The sequence below is a fragment of the Mycteria americana genome, chromosome 3 (assembly GCF_035582795.1).
Source record: "Mycteria americana isolate JAX WOST 10 ecotype Jacksonville Zoo and Gardens chromosome 3, USCA_MyAme_1.0, whole genome shotgun sequence".
Classification (NCBI taxonomy): domain Eukaryota; kingdom Metazoa; phylum Chordata; class Aves; order Ciconiiformes; family Ciconiidae; genus Mycteria; species Mycteria americana.
The window spans coordinates 92,809,326-92,826,605 of NC_134367.1; the positions used below are offsets into that span (position 1 = coordinate 92,809,326).

Genomic DNA, 17,280 nt, shown 5'->3' on the forward strand with positions numbered 1-17,280 from the left:
ACTGTTTAATTCATGGTCACTTGTGTGACCATGCCCTCTTTTGTAGAGCTAATATGCTCTAATCATACTGTTGTTATTTTAGAGATCTAACTTTTCACTGGCATATTCTGTCTCTGCAATAAGTTTTCCCGTAGTGTATTGTAGAGATGTAACTATACTAGAATTGCCCTGCCAGTAGGAAAAGTTGTTCTGTGCTAGGTCAGACAACAATACTATCTAACTGAAAAAAAAACCTAGTAAAACACCTACCTATTATCCATCAAGTTGCAGCCTTTGTTACCTTTTTATTAAGAGCATTCCCTAATCTACACAGTTAAACTTCAAAGCTAATAAAAATAAGCTCATAGAAAGCACACACAGATAAAGTGAACACTCCTTGAAACACTCCTTGAAACCATTTAAAGACTGAGAGGCATTACAGGTTGCAGGATCTGGGGCTAATGCAAGGTGATCTCTCTCTTACTTTCTTTTGACCTGTTTCTCCCAGAAGAGGATGTGGTACTATTCTCACTCCTGTCTCACTAGCAGACCAGAAGAACCAAATAACCCTAGAACTGCTCATTCAATGTGCGGTTATAGAGAAGAGCATTTCTCAAATATGAAAGATTGTAAGTGAATGTCCACTGGGAAAGCTCGTTCTGTTTAAGAATGCACTAGCTGACATTGTTTTCTGCAGTTTACTTTTGCACCATTAATAAGTCCAAGATCATGGCAATCTAACTTCCATCCGGTCACTTTAATCTCCTTTAAATAATTCAGTGTGGTTAGTACCTGACTTAATTTGCAGACTAACAGTGATGCAGGCACCCAGTCTTGTTCACTGCTGAAATCTACAGATAGCAGCTTCTTGAGAGAGATCAGTGGCTGCATGAAGGAAAGCCAGCCATTGCTTGTCACACAATTCATTGCCAAGTCCAAGTGCTAAAGGTTCTCCAGGTGTTCTTTCTCAAAAAAATTGCCTGTGAACATATGTTTATTTATGTACTTATTTTTGCTTCAAGCCCTAATGAAGAGAATGATTCCTGTTCAGGATATTGAAGAATTTAATCTTACTGAATTCAGTTGAACTTCCATGCTTAAAAATATACCACCCTTAATAGAAAAGGATTTAAACGTGTGTTTGCATACTACTTTTTTTCTTATTTAGAATGAAGAATGCAAAATATAGCAGCCACAGATCACAATTTTTTTTATATCTAGACTTTTCTTCCTTGTTAAAACTTAACCTGCAGTATGTTGCATACAACAGGATACTTTTAATTACAGAGGGGTCATTAGCTTAAATGGGCCTATAGACTGCTGCTCATGATCACTCACACAAAAGCACTGCAAAATCAGGCTCGTGAAAATTCTCATTCATTTTGACATTTCAGTTCTACTGTATCCTCAGAAGGTGTGAGTGGTGTAAATCCAGGTAGTTTTTATAACTCCCTGATCTTCACCTATCTACCTTGATAAAAGTTATACTAGTATTTGCCTTTTTTAACTCTATTATTGACATATGTTTCATAACAGACATTATGTTAGTGGAAGATTTGATGTAAGAAGAGTCCACTTGTATTCCTGTCATATTTATGGAGGAGATAATCAATCCATCAATCAGAAAAGATTCCCTCTCAAGGAGATTCTTCACCAGGAATCTCCATTTGCCTGCAGTCTTCCTTGCACTACTTATGCAGTAAAAAATGGTCCTCGTTGAGTAGAAATGTGTTCATTATTTGGCTCATCTAATTTTATATATATATATCTCCTACCCAGACTTGATGCTATTTCATTTACACTATTAAAAGTTGCGGGGTTTCCTGAACTGGTTTTGAGTTTTTCTGGTTTTTGTCCTTCTTCTTTTGCTCATCCACAGTACCTTTACTTACCTAGAATTCTGACCTCCACATCAGTTAGGCTCCATTTCCTCAATTCAAGTTTTGTCAGCTGTGGCATTGTTTCCAGTAGTTCTAATAATTTTGTTAGGCAAACCTTTACATCATCTCCCCAGGGAAGCATCAGCACTTTCATCCAGGTAGGACATTTAAGCCATCCATTAAATGAAAATAAGTGTAACTTTTTTGGTTAGAACAGTTAACTGTAAAATCACTTTTAAAAGTTAAACCAAATCACATTTCAACAGTGAAGAAAATACTGGTAGGTTAAAGATTCCAAGACTGTTGCTTTGATAGCAAAGACAGAGCAGCCAATTGCATACAATATTCCTCACTTCTAAAAACTTTCCAATGACTGAGAGGAAATGCTTCAGGATACCAGTTATATCCTACTTAAAATAAAAGAGGAAAGAATTCTTGAATTTCTATCTGGATAAGTCCTAGAATTGAAGCTCATTCCCCAGTTAAATGATTTATCTAAAGAAATCTTCTGACTTACCAAGTCTGTGGATAGCGTCTTTTCCTTTCTTTTCCAAGTAATTTTCCAACGAATCAAGTACATTCAGTTTTGGCAAATTACAAAGATTCTGAGCTACGGGAGAAAAAAAAAGCTTGTTACCTATGTTTTCAGTGCAGCATGACTTGTCTTCTTTTGCACCTTTCTTAGCTTTGTTTTTTAATGAACAGCAAGACAAGATTTTTAATAGCCTCCAGGTTTTTTCTTACTTTTCTGACGTCTGATGCAAACTGTGCTCTCTCATTGTTAATTGTGTCTCCAGGAATTAATAAAATGAAGGACGTGGCCAGCCACAAGAGCTGGAGTAATGGTTCTGCATAATTTATACTCTGGTGGCAAAATGAATCTTCAGTGGTGATGAGACAACTTTAAGACGTCTTTGCAACACAGAAGCAGGGGAAAGCTGTCTGAATACATGGGATATTCTTTAGTGGTTTAAGCCCTGGAGACTTCAACCTCCTGCTTCACAAAGCTGTCAAGTTTTTTAATTATGATATAAAAATATATATTTTACAGGATCAGAGAGTTGTAGAAGAGTGGGACTAGATGGGACCTGAGAGTCTAAGGATCTGTAATGGGGCAGGATATTGATAAGCCTAAACCATTCATGATACATATTTATCTATTTTGCTCTTTGAAATTTTTCATATTCTCCCTAGGTGCTATTTTGCCTTCCTGGCTTTAGAAAGTTTCTGCCAATATCCAATCTAAATATTCTTTGTTGCGAATTTAGCTACTTTCTTCTCCCAGTGGAGAAAAAGATGGTTGATTATCATCTCTTTGTAGAAATGTTTAAAGAACATTAAAAAATTATCATCTCTTTTTCAGACTTCTCTCTCAATCAAAACTAAACCATTCCTCGTAAGTCACATTTTCATAACCTCTAGCTGTTCTTGGTTCTCTCTCTCGATTTCTCTATACCTTTCTTAATTATAATACCGAGGCTGAGCACAGATTTGTTGCTCAGGACTCACCAGCACATGTTTTTTGCAACAGCATAGTATTTCCAGTCTTCCACAGAAGAGCTCTAATTCTTTCCTGCTACACAGGTTAATCTCCATTTTATATTCATGAAATTGATGTCTCATTCCCAGCTACAGCCCTTCACATCTGTCTATACTGAATTCCCTACCATTGTTTTTGGACCACCTCTTAAATGCATCCAATTTTATTTATGGTTTTGCATTCCAACAGGGCTTGTAAGCCTTCTAAGCTCAGTATCATCTGAAATTGTATAAGCATATCCTCCATTCTGTTATTTAAGCCATCAATTAAAATATTGTTTAGAACAAGGAAGGACTTAACTGATTGTATCAGAATGTTCTCTCATTTAGTGAAACATTCGTGATAACTCTTTGAAAGCATTTTTTCAACCAGTTGTGCACCCATTTTATTTACGCACATTTCATTAGCTTCTTGTTAAGGATGTTGTATAGGATAGTGTTAAAAACCTAATTTGCGTTATGACAGATCCAGATTTATCATTTCACAATCTTATTACCCTGTTCCCTGGAAAGGTTTGATGTGATTTGTTCACACTACCTTTTATCTCTGTAATTTAAGAGCTTACAAAATGTTTGTGTGATAATCTGTCTCAGAATTTTTCTTGGTATCAAAGTGAGGTTGGCTTGTCTATGATTTCTTCCTTTCAAGGGAAAGATACTGGATTTTCCACTTTCCTGTCTCCACAAATTTTCAGGGACAGTTGTCTATGGTTCAATGATTCTTTCAGCTTGTTCCTTACATACTTAATTGTGAATTTCCCTAAGTTCTGCTAAGCTGAGTTCATGTGTTTTAGTTAAATAATTTTTATTTATCCTTATTTGTACTGCTGTGACCTTGTTAAAATTATTTGAGTAGGTACCTGATCAGAATGAATCTTTTTGGCAATGATTGATTGAAACAAAAACAACTTTGAAAACTAGTTTTACTTGCATCATCCATTATTTGCTTTCCTATTTTGTTTCTTTACAGAGCTATGCAATAGTTTATCTTTCTCTTTTATATAACCTTTATAGTTAGGATTTACATAAAATCTTTATAAAAACTTTCCTTACTGCATTTTACATCTCTGCTAACTGATACTCATTGTAAACCTAAATGTTTCTGATTTTATCCTTATATGCTTTTTTCTTCTGTTACAGAATTATGTTTTGATTTTCAAAACACACATATTCAGTTTGTAAAGTTACTATTACTATTCTTACCTAGAATATCCACAGCATCACTGGAGATACAGCAGTTGACTAGTTGGATTTCTTCAAGTTCACTTAGTTCATCAGAGACTGATCTTACAAGGTAAGGTCATACCATCCCCAATAACTGTCAAATAATTCATGTATAATAAGCATAGCTTTCTCAAATTTCTGATACCTTTAGCTATGAATGGAATGGAAAAAAAAAGGTCACATTGCTAGGTGAACTGTTTTGGTATGTTTATAATGTCTTGATCGCAGCAAACGGCTAGACAGAATTAGATGTTTACTGCCTGGCGTACTACAACTATCTATATTTTCACGCCATGCAATACATTATAAGTTTTGTTTGCAAAAAAAAAAGATAAACACAGCCTCTTGTTCAGCTATTGTATCATGTAATCAATATAAACTGCCCCTCAGCTGAGAAAGTAACTCATAGAAGATCAAATGTGATCTTCTTGTGGAACAAATCCAGGAGAAACATTCTTTTACCATGCCATCAAAGAGAGGATGGGTAGACATATGGATTGCCATCTCCATTTCAGTTACTGGGTTGTGTGGCCCTCGCAAACATTATTCAAACTTTTCAACCTTGGTATCCAGTGACTGACCTTGCAGAAAGTCAGCAATAGGTCAGGGAAAGGAACTATATCACCTTTGCAACCTCCTGACTTGCAGTTCATGCAGATTAGCCAGTCCTGGGATCAGTGTGTTAGATCTGTTTGATTACAGTATACATTACTAACTTGAAAGGAACACTCTAATACTTTGTGGCAATCAGGATACAGAACATATCAAGACTTCAATGCAAATCTATAAGAAATTACTTCTTTAAATTAGGCTATAGGATTTTCAAGACCTAATAGTGTACAAACTTCAGACCAACTTGTTAAAACATTCACATTCTCAGCGCTATGTACTTGCTTACAGTGTGAAATAGGAGAGAGGAAATTACCTTTTTTTTTTTTTTTGCATCACCTTCATCTATACTTATGTTGTCAAGTACAAGCCCTTCAGCATTCACAAATGTCTTTATTCCATCAGTAAGTCCACCTGCCAAAAAAACCCCCGTAGATGTATACAGTATCTTAATTTAATACAGGAACAAGTTCATTTGTAGAACAGATACACCTCAGTGATACTAGGTTCTTCTGAAAAGTAAATAATAGTTTTGTGTGAAAATACGAACGTCTAAAAGGGATGACCTAGGGAGAATATGACAGAGGTCTACAAAATAATGAGTGCATGGAAAAGGTTGGGTAGAGACTGACTGTTCAGTTTTTTTCTTCCAGTACAAGAACAAGAGGCCACCAGTTGAAACTAGTCCAAAACAAACATTAAGGACATAGTCCTTCACACCCTTTGCCAAAGGATGCTGCAGATGCAATAAGTTTACATGGGTTCAAAGCAAAGACAGACAAGTACTAGCAGGACCCTTTGGGGAGAGCACTGAACAAACAAATCAAGCACAGGAAACTGCTCTGAGTTTAAAACAGAGCCTGTGAGATTATTAAGAAGAAAGTATTACAGATTTTTGCATTGTTCTTGCTCTTCCTTAGACATCCACTTATAGGTGCTATTGGAGACAATGAACCAAGGCAGATAAACTCTTCCTCTGAATCAGTATGGCTGTTGTTACTATATTCTTACGCTGTTCTCACTAACAATCTTGGCATATGTATGCACACAGGAAAGAGAATTTTTTTTATTTAATATGTAGTTCCAGAATAATCGATCTTGAGATTATACGTCATAAAATGATCAAAAAATTCAGGTTAGGACTTCTGAGGTCATCTAGTTCAATTTCCTGCTCAAAGCAGGGCTGATTTTAAAGTTAGATGAGGTTGCTCAGAGCCTTGTCCAGTGGAGTTTTGAAAATCTCCAAGGATAGTGATTAAATGACCTCCAGATCCCTGTTGCAGTGACCACCCTCCTGGTAAAAAACAGTTTATGTCCAACTGGAACTTCCCTTGTTACAAACTTGAAATTGTTGGCTCTTGCCCTTTAGTTGTGCACCTGTGAAAAGCTCCATCTTTTCTAGAACACCCTTAAGGTAATGGAAGACTGCAATTAGTTTCCCCTGGCCATGTTAGTGGCTCCCTGGCCATGTTAGTGGCCCTCCATTGGACTCTAACCAGATTGTTACTATCTCTTTTATACTGGGCAGCCTGAAACTGCACATAATACTCCAGATCAGCTGCAAGAGCGCAGAATAGAAGGGAATAACCACTTCCCCAGGTACCCTAGTGCTAATGCAGTCCACTATGTGCTTAGTCTTTATCACTGCAAGAGTTCTTTGCTGACTCATGATAACCTGTCTCTGAGATTTGGTATCATCAGTACTTGTGTACGTTTCTCAAGACAAGATACATTCACGGACAGCTTGAATGATGAAAAGCTCAGAGCAGAGTGCAGCAGCAGATGCACCCATCCTCCATTAGTGCCCTGCTCTAACAGTAGTGTGTAAGGATCCTGTATGTGCGCAATTCACAACATAAGGAAATACATGTCCCTCATCCTACTTGCAGAATCCTTCACTCAGGTATGTCTGGATCATACTATACTATAGTTACTACACTCTTCTTTATTATGCCATTGTAATTTTAAGAGAAAACAATTATTCAAGCTAGAAGCATTTAATTAATTATTGGAATGACTTATCAAAAGATACTGCAGATTTTCCATCATATTAGGTATTAACATCAGAACTAGACTTCTTTAAAAAAGATGCTTACCCAGGAATTATGTCAGGGATGTAGGAAGTAATGAGGGAAAATTTCTGTCCAATGTTACAAGGTCTAGATTAGGCTACAATACTCTCATTTGGTTGCCAAAAACATATGCATCTGTTGTGAAAACTGAGTTAAAGTGATGGTATGCTGTATCCCATGGCACTTATAAAGTTTAGCTAGTGTATAGACATTATCTCATTTACTGTGGATTATTGCACCAAAGTTGTTAAAATTTTTCTCCCATCTAGTATTTTATTAAAACCCAGATTTTTTAATATATTGTGTACCAAGAACCAAGAATATGATGGAATGACAGCTTACAAGAATTCAAAGGCCTTTGTGTAGCAAGAACCAAGAATATAATGAAATGGCAACTTACAGGAATTCAAAGGCCAGACCCGACTTACACAACTAAATAACATAAGTAAATGTACATAACTGAGTAGACTGCAGTCACTTTCACCATGAATATAGAATTGCATTCTAGCAATACAACATTTCTCAAACTGATCGAAACCAGGCATCTTCCATATACAAGACAGCCATGAGCCCCTTCGTTTTAGCTTCTCATCCACATTTATCTAAAAGAGCTCATTTACTGCCAGTAAATACTGTACCTTCTAGATTTTCACTTTGCAGATCTCTTACATGTAAGGTTTTCAGCTTTGTCATTGCTGTCATCTGTTGCTCATCTTCCACAGTAAGAGGTGTGGACTCCACAGTAAGATCTTGTAAGTTTTTACAGGTTTCAAGAACTTCATTCAATGTTCCTGTGATACCAGCACTATTGCTGATGTGCAGCTTGAGGCTTGCAGCAGAGCAACGTATTTTGCCCAGATATTTAATATCACACTTCTTTAGCTTGTTGAAATCTTGCAGTGTAATTTCTAAAGATCTGAGACTCTGGTTCCAGTTGAAGAATAAGGAGACAGCCTTTTCAGCAATGTAAGTTTTAAGTGAACTGATTTGAAGTTCTTCCACATTCTCATCATCTATTTCCTTACTTGGTGAGTAATTTCCAAACAGATCTAACTTAATGAGTCCTAGTACACTAACACAATTTGGTAAGTATAAAAAAAAAATCAGAGAAATAAATTGGGATATCTTGAGTATTAAATACTTTTATCACAAAAAACCTCTTCAAAATCTCTGCTTAATGCTAATTTTGAGGAACTTTCATAAAAGAAATTAATGACACAGTCTGCAAAAATATCCTTGTCAGTTTTATTTAAATCTTCCTTTTCTGTTATATTTTCTGATTTTTTGTGTATTCGCTTTCCAAAGCCAGATTCTTTAATGAAAACAGTTGAGAAGTATCTCTATGCTGATCAATTCTTTTCAGTAAGTCCAAAATTATTCTAGTGGCATCTAGAGAGGATCCACAAGTGTAGAGGAGCAAATTGAAATAAGTATTAGTAATATCTGAAGTAGTATTTATTTTCTGTAGATAACTATCCCCTTTCTTCACCTCTGCTTCTTGGCAGAATGTCAGTAGTTTGCAAAGTTTTCTGACTGCAGTGTATTCCTGAAATGATTTATGAAGGAATCTATATGTTGGCCTTAGTCTTTGAGCTGTGTATTTATTCAGAAGACCTGAAGCTAGCAGGACTTCTTCTTTTACGTCAGCTAAATCCTCAGACTGAAAATCAAATCTTTGATCAAATATTCCATCTAAAGCTAAGTCTCCACAATGATTTATGCTCAGCATAACATGATTTTCTGTTATTTCTTTTGTTTTGTACCTGGTTTTTTTGCACCATCAAGTTATACAAAGTAAAGTAGAGTCTGGGTGCTTGGATGAAAATTACTTTCACCTATTTGGATGGCACAAGCAATGATGACAAAGGGTGGAGTCTTCATAAGGTTCTTCATGGAAGTGGCCTCTTTAAGCTGGTTTAACAGACCATCAGCCAGCTTATTTGTCAAGACATTTTTAATGAGTTTCTTGCAGCTCTTCTCCGATAGATCTCCTGTTTCAGCAACCAGTGACCCAAACTGTCTGATTTTATAGATAGACTCAGTCCTGGTAGCAATAATGACCATGTTCTTGAATTTGTGGTTTCTCTAATCATTGCTTCTATCTCTGGACGACAGTTTTGGGGTTTGAATTCATCATATCCATCTAACAGGAAAAGAACCCTTTCTCTTTGTGCTAGTAGCATTTTCATGAAAGCTTGTTTTCAGATGGGGTATTGTTCAAAAAGAAGCTGATCACAGTCTCATATATTCCACCTCTTGTGCTAGTCAGGCTGATAAAGAAAACAAATTGGAAACTTTTCGAAGAGGAGCAATTATCAGAAGCCCAGAGTACACCAATTCTTTTTAGAAGAGTTATTTTTCCTTTGCCAGCTTCTCCTTCTATAATGCAGGGATTTTTCAATTCCTCCAGAAGGACATTTAGCGTCAGCTGCCCTTTCCTGCTATTATGTATACCTTTTTTCCACAGCAAGATGTTAGTATAGGCAGTTCCCAAATCAAAAATGATGTCAATATCACTACCCAGAGGATGATATTTTTGAAAAGTTGAAGACAGATACACATATTTTAAATCCTGAATCAAGTCGTTTAATTTATCTTGTTCCACTTGCCCGGTAGTACCTAAGGCAAACAGATCTTGTATCAGTGAATTAAATAGTCAATGTGTTTGTCAATTAAAATTTCATTACTTTTGGAAGAACTGTTTGAACGTACTTGCTAAATCAATGAAATAGTGGTAAGCAAGAGGCATGAGATGTATTTATTGTCCACTGTCTAGGCGAGACTTAATTGATAAGGGCTGTAGTTACTCCTTGTGCAGAAGATTCATAGAGTCTGCAGATACCACTCTGGCTCCACTTAATTCCTTATTTGAGGGCCTTTTGGACTTACCCTATTTGTGCATTGGATTCCAAAAATGTAAGCTTGCATACAAGCATATGAAAGTTTATATGTGCAAATGTGTGATGAGAGTATGAGTTTTTTATGTAATAAGGTTTTAATATGGAAAGACAGCATTTATATATATATGAAAGAGAGTATTAAGAGACATTAAGAACCAAATTACTGCAGGTTTCTGAACCTTTATTCAAAAGCATGAATCATGTAAATCATCATTCTTGAGGCTTCTTGTTCAACCTTTTCACAGGCAATGGTATTCACTTCTTCACAAGACATGACATTGCAGGCCAAAAGGTCATCTGCTATTTGCTTGACAGTGATCATTCCCATTCTCTGAAAGAGATGTACTCTGTTGCTTTCTATAAATTCCACTGAGAAGAGAGAATTCAATTTCTTAGAATAAGTCTAGCTCATACAGTAGCTAACACATAAACTGTCCTTCAGTATTCAATCCCACTTTTGTGGTGCTAATATCTACACAGGTACAAATAGTATTCAGGAAATGGTGAGATCTTAGTAGGAATGTAGAAAAGTTTATACAAGTTTCTGTGAATGGATAGGAGGTTTCTGGTAAAAAAAGATGCAGTATGGAATGTATCGGTATGGGTATGAAAGTCACATGATGGGTCTGCGATGTTGGCCAGCATCGCAGAAACTTATTAAAAGTTTCAATGGAAATTGCTTTTGAAAATTACTGATATGTCTAAATACGGGTTCATATTTCTGGATCTGCATTTGAAAATCTTGGCAGGTTCATGCAGGTCATGACAAATATAATTTGATTCTTCAAACAAAACCTGTATGAAGTACTTAAGCATTATTACACTCATTTTAAGATTAAAAAATTCAAACGAGTTACACTTAATGCCCAAGCTCAGAGGCAGTCCTGAACACATCCCAAGATGAAAACATCCCCAAACAGGCTTCTGTACTCTGTGGTTGAGATGGCTAAGAATCAGTGTCGGGGCATGCAAGCACTCCTAACCAGAAGGAATATATATATATGATATTTATCTGTGTGTAGCTTGGAGAAATGCACAGATTCTCAGCTTCCAAGCTAGCCAAGAAGTGTCTATATCTGGCCAAAATTATTTTTGAATAGCTAGTTGAAGGTAGGTAACAGCACTGTGTACCTAGTAAGGAGATAAAAGAAAGACGTGATAGGAATGAGGTGGGGCTCTGGCCTGATGTTGGTAAATTGGAGTCATTAGGGACAGCCCCATTTCCGTTGGGCAGCTCTGTTCTCTTTCCTTCCACAAAATCCAGGAGAGGTTTGAGATATAATAGTAATAACTAGGGTAGTCATGGGAATGTCTTTTGTGGGAAGATGTGTATGTGCCACAAGTGTCTCTCCAGAAAGAGCTGCATTTTGAGAATTTTACATTTTTTGCAAATTTGCAATTTCATTGTGTGGAATTTTAAAATAAATGTTGGGAGCATTGATTTACCTGCACCTGTCAAAATAAAACTGGACTATCATTCCTCTAAGTTTTTTAGACCTTGAATACTACAGTAAATAAGACCTTTTCAGGGATAATTTTATAAAACTTAAGCTTCTGTGTAATTGTGGGGGAAAGGGAGAAGGTGGTCTTTACAAGTCTGAAATTATCTGCAATATTTTGGAATAAACCATAGAAATTACTATAAGATCACTAACATGAGAAATATACAGTTCAGAAAAATATTTTGTCAAAAAAAATTATTAATCCAAAATTTTCTAACTGTAATATGTTGAAATAGATATTTTTAACAAAAATTCTCTGTAAAGGCTACCTTTAAAAAATGTTTTAGAGCAAGAATTTTTACAATGTTAATAAATAGCCATATTATATAGCTAGAACATAAATATAGCAATTATAATGTATTGTGTTTTGAAAAGACATTTTCTTTTTAAGGTTATTTGATTTTTTAATTACTATTTACATCTAACATTAAATACAAAGAAATTGTAGTTTATAAATCTTACTTGTTCAGACTGAAAGTTTAAATGCTTGAACTGTGGAACAGTGAATCTAATATCCAGACTGAAAAACAAAACAAATCAAAAGATTGAACCCTCCAGATATTACTGTCATTTTCTTAGACCAGAAAAAAATTACCTTTCGTGAAATGCTGATACAAAACTGGTCAGATATAACAATATTCTCTCTAGGCAAATTGACTACAATTACTTTGATTTGATATCTTATATATGTATCTGAAACTTATAAGCATGTTTCAAATCAATACACAGGAAATATTGAGTTAAGCAAGTGGTTTTAATCTTCTGTGCTTTAATTTCTAAGAAACAGATCATTCTCATAGACCAGCATAATCATTAAAATATAACCTTTAAAGTAAATTTGGTCATTATTTTTGACAACCAGAAAGATACAGTTCATTTTTCACATTGTTTCAGTTCATGTTTCACATAGTTTCATAGTGTTATATGTATATATATATGCAGATTCTTATTTTTTACATTTTTATCATTAAGGATAGTGCATGAGGCATACATTACTCATTTATTTGTTTTTACTTTGAATGATACAAAGATACATTTGGATTGAAATGGTAATTAAGGTAATAGCGTATAAAACCAACATTTAAATTCCATGTATTCATTACATAAAACTAAATAAAGGTACCTTAAATAAAATCACTTACATTTAATAGATACAACTGAGAAAATAAAGTACATTTGTGGTAATATCTAGAGGGTGTCAAATTAAAGGTTCATTTAGCTCAGTATCCCATCTTCAGCAGTGCCTTCTGTAAGATGTTCCACTCCTTGGGATCTTTTCCATTTCCATTCTATTCTTTTTGAGATGGAATGCTAGAGCAGACCATGGTATTAAGATGCCATATGGCTTTATGGATGGATGCAGTGCCACAATAATGTTCTCTCTTTCATTCTCCATTTTCTGACAATTCCTTCCATTTGCTTTTATTGAACATTGAGCAGATATTTTCACAGAGCTATCAATTTTAACCCCCAGCTCTCATTTGTAAATGTTAATCACTATCCTCATGTAAGCAAAACCATGATTTTTAAGAGTAACTTAACAATATACTGAAGGAAAAATACTGTTTGCTTAGACAAGCTTTTTTTTTAAATCCTTAGTATACTCAAGTATCAAGTGTAGAAGCAGGGCCTATTGACATTAACCCTCTCTAAGCCGCAACTTAAATATTCTAAAGCTTCTAGAATCTACAATAGTCTCCAGTATTACCAGCTTTACTTAGTAATAATCTCATAGTTTGTAGCACACTAAATAGTGTGTTAATCGCTAGTAGCAATTAATAATAATTGCTAGTATACTAGATTACTACTTAGTCAATAAGTTCTGGAAAACTATTCTGGCTTTACAGTGCTGAAAGACTAATTTGAACTTGCTCCTGTAAAAAGTATCACCTGAAATATTACAACTTTTATAATAGTTTTTCTAAGCAAATGCACACAGGCTTTTCTTTTTTGTTTAAAGAAAGAGTTAAAATAAATAGTTGCAAATTCCCCACTGCCAAAGGCATGTCAGGTTTCTTAAGAAAAAAAAATCATAGCAAAATTAAGATAAAACACCTCGGAACTTTCTTCTTTAAAAGTATTCAAGAAGTAAGGTAGTGGTAAGAAAGAAAGCAGTTTACCCACATCAGCATGCTCTTAAAAAGACTCAGTAAGCAGTAAAGTGTCATAGTGCTTGTCAAAAACTGACTTCATATTATCTGTAGGTTCCTTCTCTGCAAGTTTCCTCCTTGTACAATTACTTAACCTCTTGTTTGCTTGAAGAGTATGTTGTGCAATACCTTCCTCTTGCCAGAAACATATGGAACTGTTTCTTGATGTAAATCAAGTTCCAGTTCATAACTATTTGAAATTTTACAATACAGCGGTTATCAAAAACCTAGCCTTCAGTCCAGGGTTAATGGTCAAGTTATTAAATATTTCCACTACCAGTAGAAATGAGTGTATCTATGATGCATTTACTTCATTCACTCTTTAATGGTTTCATTGAAAGATAGTAACTTTAATTCATGAGTGAGATGTTCACTGCAGGACTCTGATATCTGGACTAAACCATGGAGTCTTGCTGTTCCAAGAAGCTAGGGCTCAGGGCTTTCCTCACTAATTAGAGCAGCGCTGACTCAAGCAACTAGATATAGCGAGGCAGGGCCAAAGAGAGGGTCTAACAACCCTAGATGCAAATGCACAAGCCATTTCAAAGTGGATGATTTATACTATCAGCATAAAGATTAGCCTAATCTGATACTGCTCTGAAACATGAGGAATAAAACTCCCCAGCAACTCTGCCTACTTTCCTTGTCACTGCAGCTGGCTCCAGACTTCCCCCAAGAAATCGGAAGATGACTCTTTAACATCAATGATTCAGACTTCCTTTTCACACAGTAAATATTACAAAGTGTTCTAGTAAATTCACATACTGCATGAGTCCTGTACTTCTAAAATTAAAATTAAACAGGAGCCCTTGCTAATATAACCATTTGCAGATAGATTATATTTGTGGCTGTCCGACAAGGCATTTGTATGCAGCACAGCTTTCTACAGCCTTTTTAAAGATTTCCTTTCCCTTTTTCCGTTCCCTGACTACTACACAGTAAGCCAGAGCGCAAGCAAATTGTCCCACTTGTAGTAGGAGTGAAGCCAGCACTTGCAAACAGTTAAGATACATGGAAGGGTGGTTATGCGCAAAGAGCTACAAGACAGCCTAAACTTCAGCAGACCAACTGGAGCAATTTATGATTGCTCACATTTTTACGTGTCGTCTGGGCCTTAATGAAGGTCATTTCTAAAGTGCACAGAAAGGGAAAATGCATAAAATGCTGAGAAATCTAGTAGCAGCATCTGGGTGAAACAGGTTACTCAACTGGTTTTGAACACTTTTTTCCAGAATACCACCCCGAACTGAAACCCTGGACAAAGTCTGATCTGGCAAAAGCAGTGCTAGAGTGCCCTCCGCTGGCACCGCCCAGGCAAGGGACAACGGGTTGCTCACTTGCAGAGCCTGAATGGGAAGGGAAGGGGGCTGAAAGGAGGGGGAGGACAGCCAAAATCTTAATGTTTGAACAAATGTTGAGAAAAATCCAGACTGCCGGGATCAGATGTGTTTCTCGATCCTTCACTGCTCTTGTATGACAGGGCATCAGGAGGAGCAACTCTTGAAAATCTACTCACTGTTCTTATTTTAGGTAACCATGGGAAGAAACTGCCTGTCTCCTTCAGCGTCTCTTCTGTGTGAAATTCCATTTGGAGCTCAGCTGGTCAAAAAGTCCCTAGGGAAAGAAATAATTAAAACAAGTTTCCTTCTGTCAAAATGGTGTTTAAAAAGAAGATAGTGAATGATAACGAATGTCTTTACAAATCATCTCTTGAAAGCAGAGAAATAGAATTACTTACTTGCAGAGTAAGTTCATACAGAGAAGTAAGTTCATACAGAGATTACATACAGTAAGTTCATACAGAGATTATAGTCAGAACCATAGACAATGAGAAAGTATGGAAAATATTTCCAGATAGCAAACAAGATCTCTTCTTTGCTGGGCATTCTTAGCAGTGTCACAAAATTGTCTTCTGCTTCACATCAACCTACATGTATTTCAGTTGCACTTAGAAAATCATACAGCACATGCATAGCATTGGGTCCAGTGCATGAAGCCATGAAATGAGGAGAGAAAGAACTAGTCACCCAGCATACTATGCAATTTCAGTTGTCACTGCTCCTGTTTGGCACATTAATAAAATGTGCATTTGTGACTCACCTTATTGCATAATATTCTGTCATTAATTATCATTGTCCCAAGTTGCCTCCTCAAAGCTGATCCAGTGTGAGACTTCATCGCTTTCTCTTTTGTCTCCTCCCACCCTTTTACAGTGCCCTGAGAGCTCCTCCTCATGTTTATCAAGAGGTACACTACTTTTGTCCCACATACCCCCAAGTCTTGTTCTAGCAGCATATGTTGCTGGTCTTGTTAGGAAACAGGTACCGAACTCCTTAAAGGTTTTGAGACCCTACTTCAGTAAGTAAGAATTACAATGGAGCAAGTGAAAGGTTTGCCTTAAGTGCAAGCAATTCCTTGACATGGCATTCTTTGTTGTCAGCCCTATATGTAGTTAAATAAAAAGGAAAAAAAAAAAAACAAGCAAACAGAAAAACAAACAAAACCCAAACAAAGAAAGGAGCCTAAAGGAGCCTAGGCTCTACAGAGGGATCTGGACAGGCTGGATTGATGGGCCGAGGCCAATTGTATGAGGTTCCGCACTTGGGTCACAACAAGCCCATGCAATGCTACAGGCTTGGGGAAGAGTGGCTGGAAAGCTGCCCAGCAGAGAAGGACAGGGGGTGCTGGTCAAGAGCCAGCTGAATATGAGCCAGCAGTGTGCCCAGGTGGCCAAGGCAGCCAGGAACATCCTGGCTTGTAGCAGAAATAGTGTGGCCAGCAGGACTAGGGAAGTGATTGTCCCCCTGTACTTGGCCACACCTCAAATACTGTGTTCACTTTTGGGCCCCCCACTACAAGAGAGACATTGAGGTGCTGGAGCGTGTCCAAAGAAAGGCAACGAAGCTGGTGAAGGGTCTGGAGCAGAAGTCTGATGAGGAGCAGCTGAGGGAACTGGGGTTGTTTAGCCTGGAGAAAAGGAGGCTGAGGGGAGACCTTATCGCTCTCTACAACTACCTGAAAGGAGGTTGTAGAGAGGTGGGGGTCGGTCTCTTCTCCCAAGTAACAAGCCATGGGACAAGAGGAAACAGCCTCAAGTTGCACCAGGGGAGGTTTAGATTGGATATTAGGAGAAATTTCTTCACCAAAAGGGTTATCAAGCATTGGAACAGGCTGCCCAGTGAAGTGGTTGAGTCACCATCCCTGGAGGTATTTAAAAGATGTGTAATGTGGTGCTTAGGGACATGGTTTAGTGGCAGAGTTGGCAGTGTTGGGTTAACAGTTGGACTTGATGATCTTAAGGGTCTTTTCCAACCTAAATGATTCTATGATTCCATGATTCTAAATTTGTCCAATAACAGATGTGTCTGGCATCCTATGGAGGGCACAGCTTCCAGAAGCATTGAAGAAACCCTGGTAACAACAGG

The 17,280-nt window shown here is 36.8% G+C and overlaps 1 protein-coding gene across 1 annotated transcript; it reads right to left on the reverse strand.

Annotated features, from left to right (window-relative positions):
- Nucleotides 1-642: 642 nt before the first annotated feature.
- On the reverse strand, nucleotides 643-17,046 carry NLRC4 (NLR family CARD domain containing 4). The gene is given in 20 exon segments (XM_075496105.1): nucleotides 643-959; nucleotides 1,872-2,012; nucleotides 2,015-2,038; nucleotides 2,377-2,469; nucleotides 4,602-4,695; nucleotides 4,697-4,777; nucleotides 5,557-5,645; nucleotides 7,942-8,404; nucleotides 8,406-8,439; nucleotides 8,441-8,591; nucleotides 8,594-9,068; nucleotides 9,070-9,100; nucleotides 9,102-9,387; nucleotides 9,390-9,542; nucleotides 9,545-9,946; nucleotides 10,329-10,392; nucleotides 10,394-10,572; nucleotides 12,168-12,225; nucleotides 15,372-15,469; nucleotides 15,956-17,046. Coding segments are annotated over 18 exon segments (3,078 nt in total). The 5' UTR covers nucleotides 12,169-12,225; nucleotides 15,372-15,469; nucleotides 15,956-17,046.
- Nucleotides 17,047-17,280: the final 234 nt, after the last annotated feature.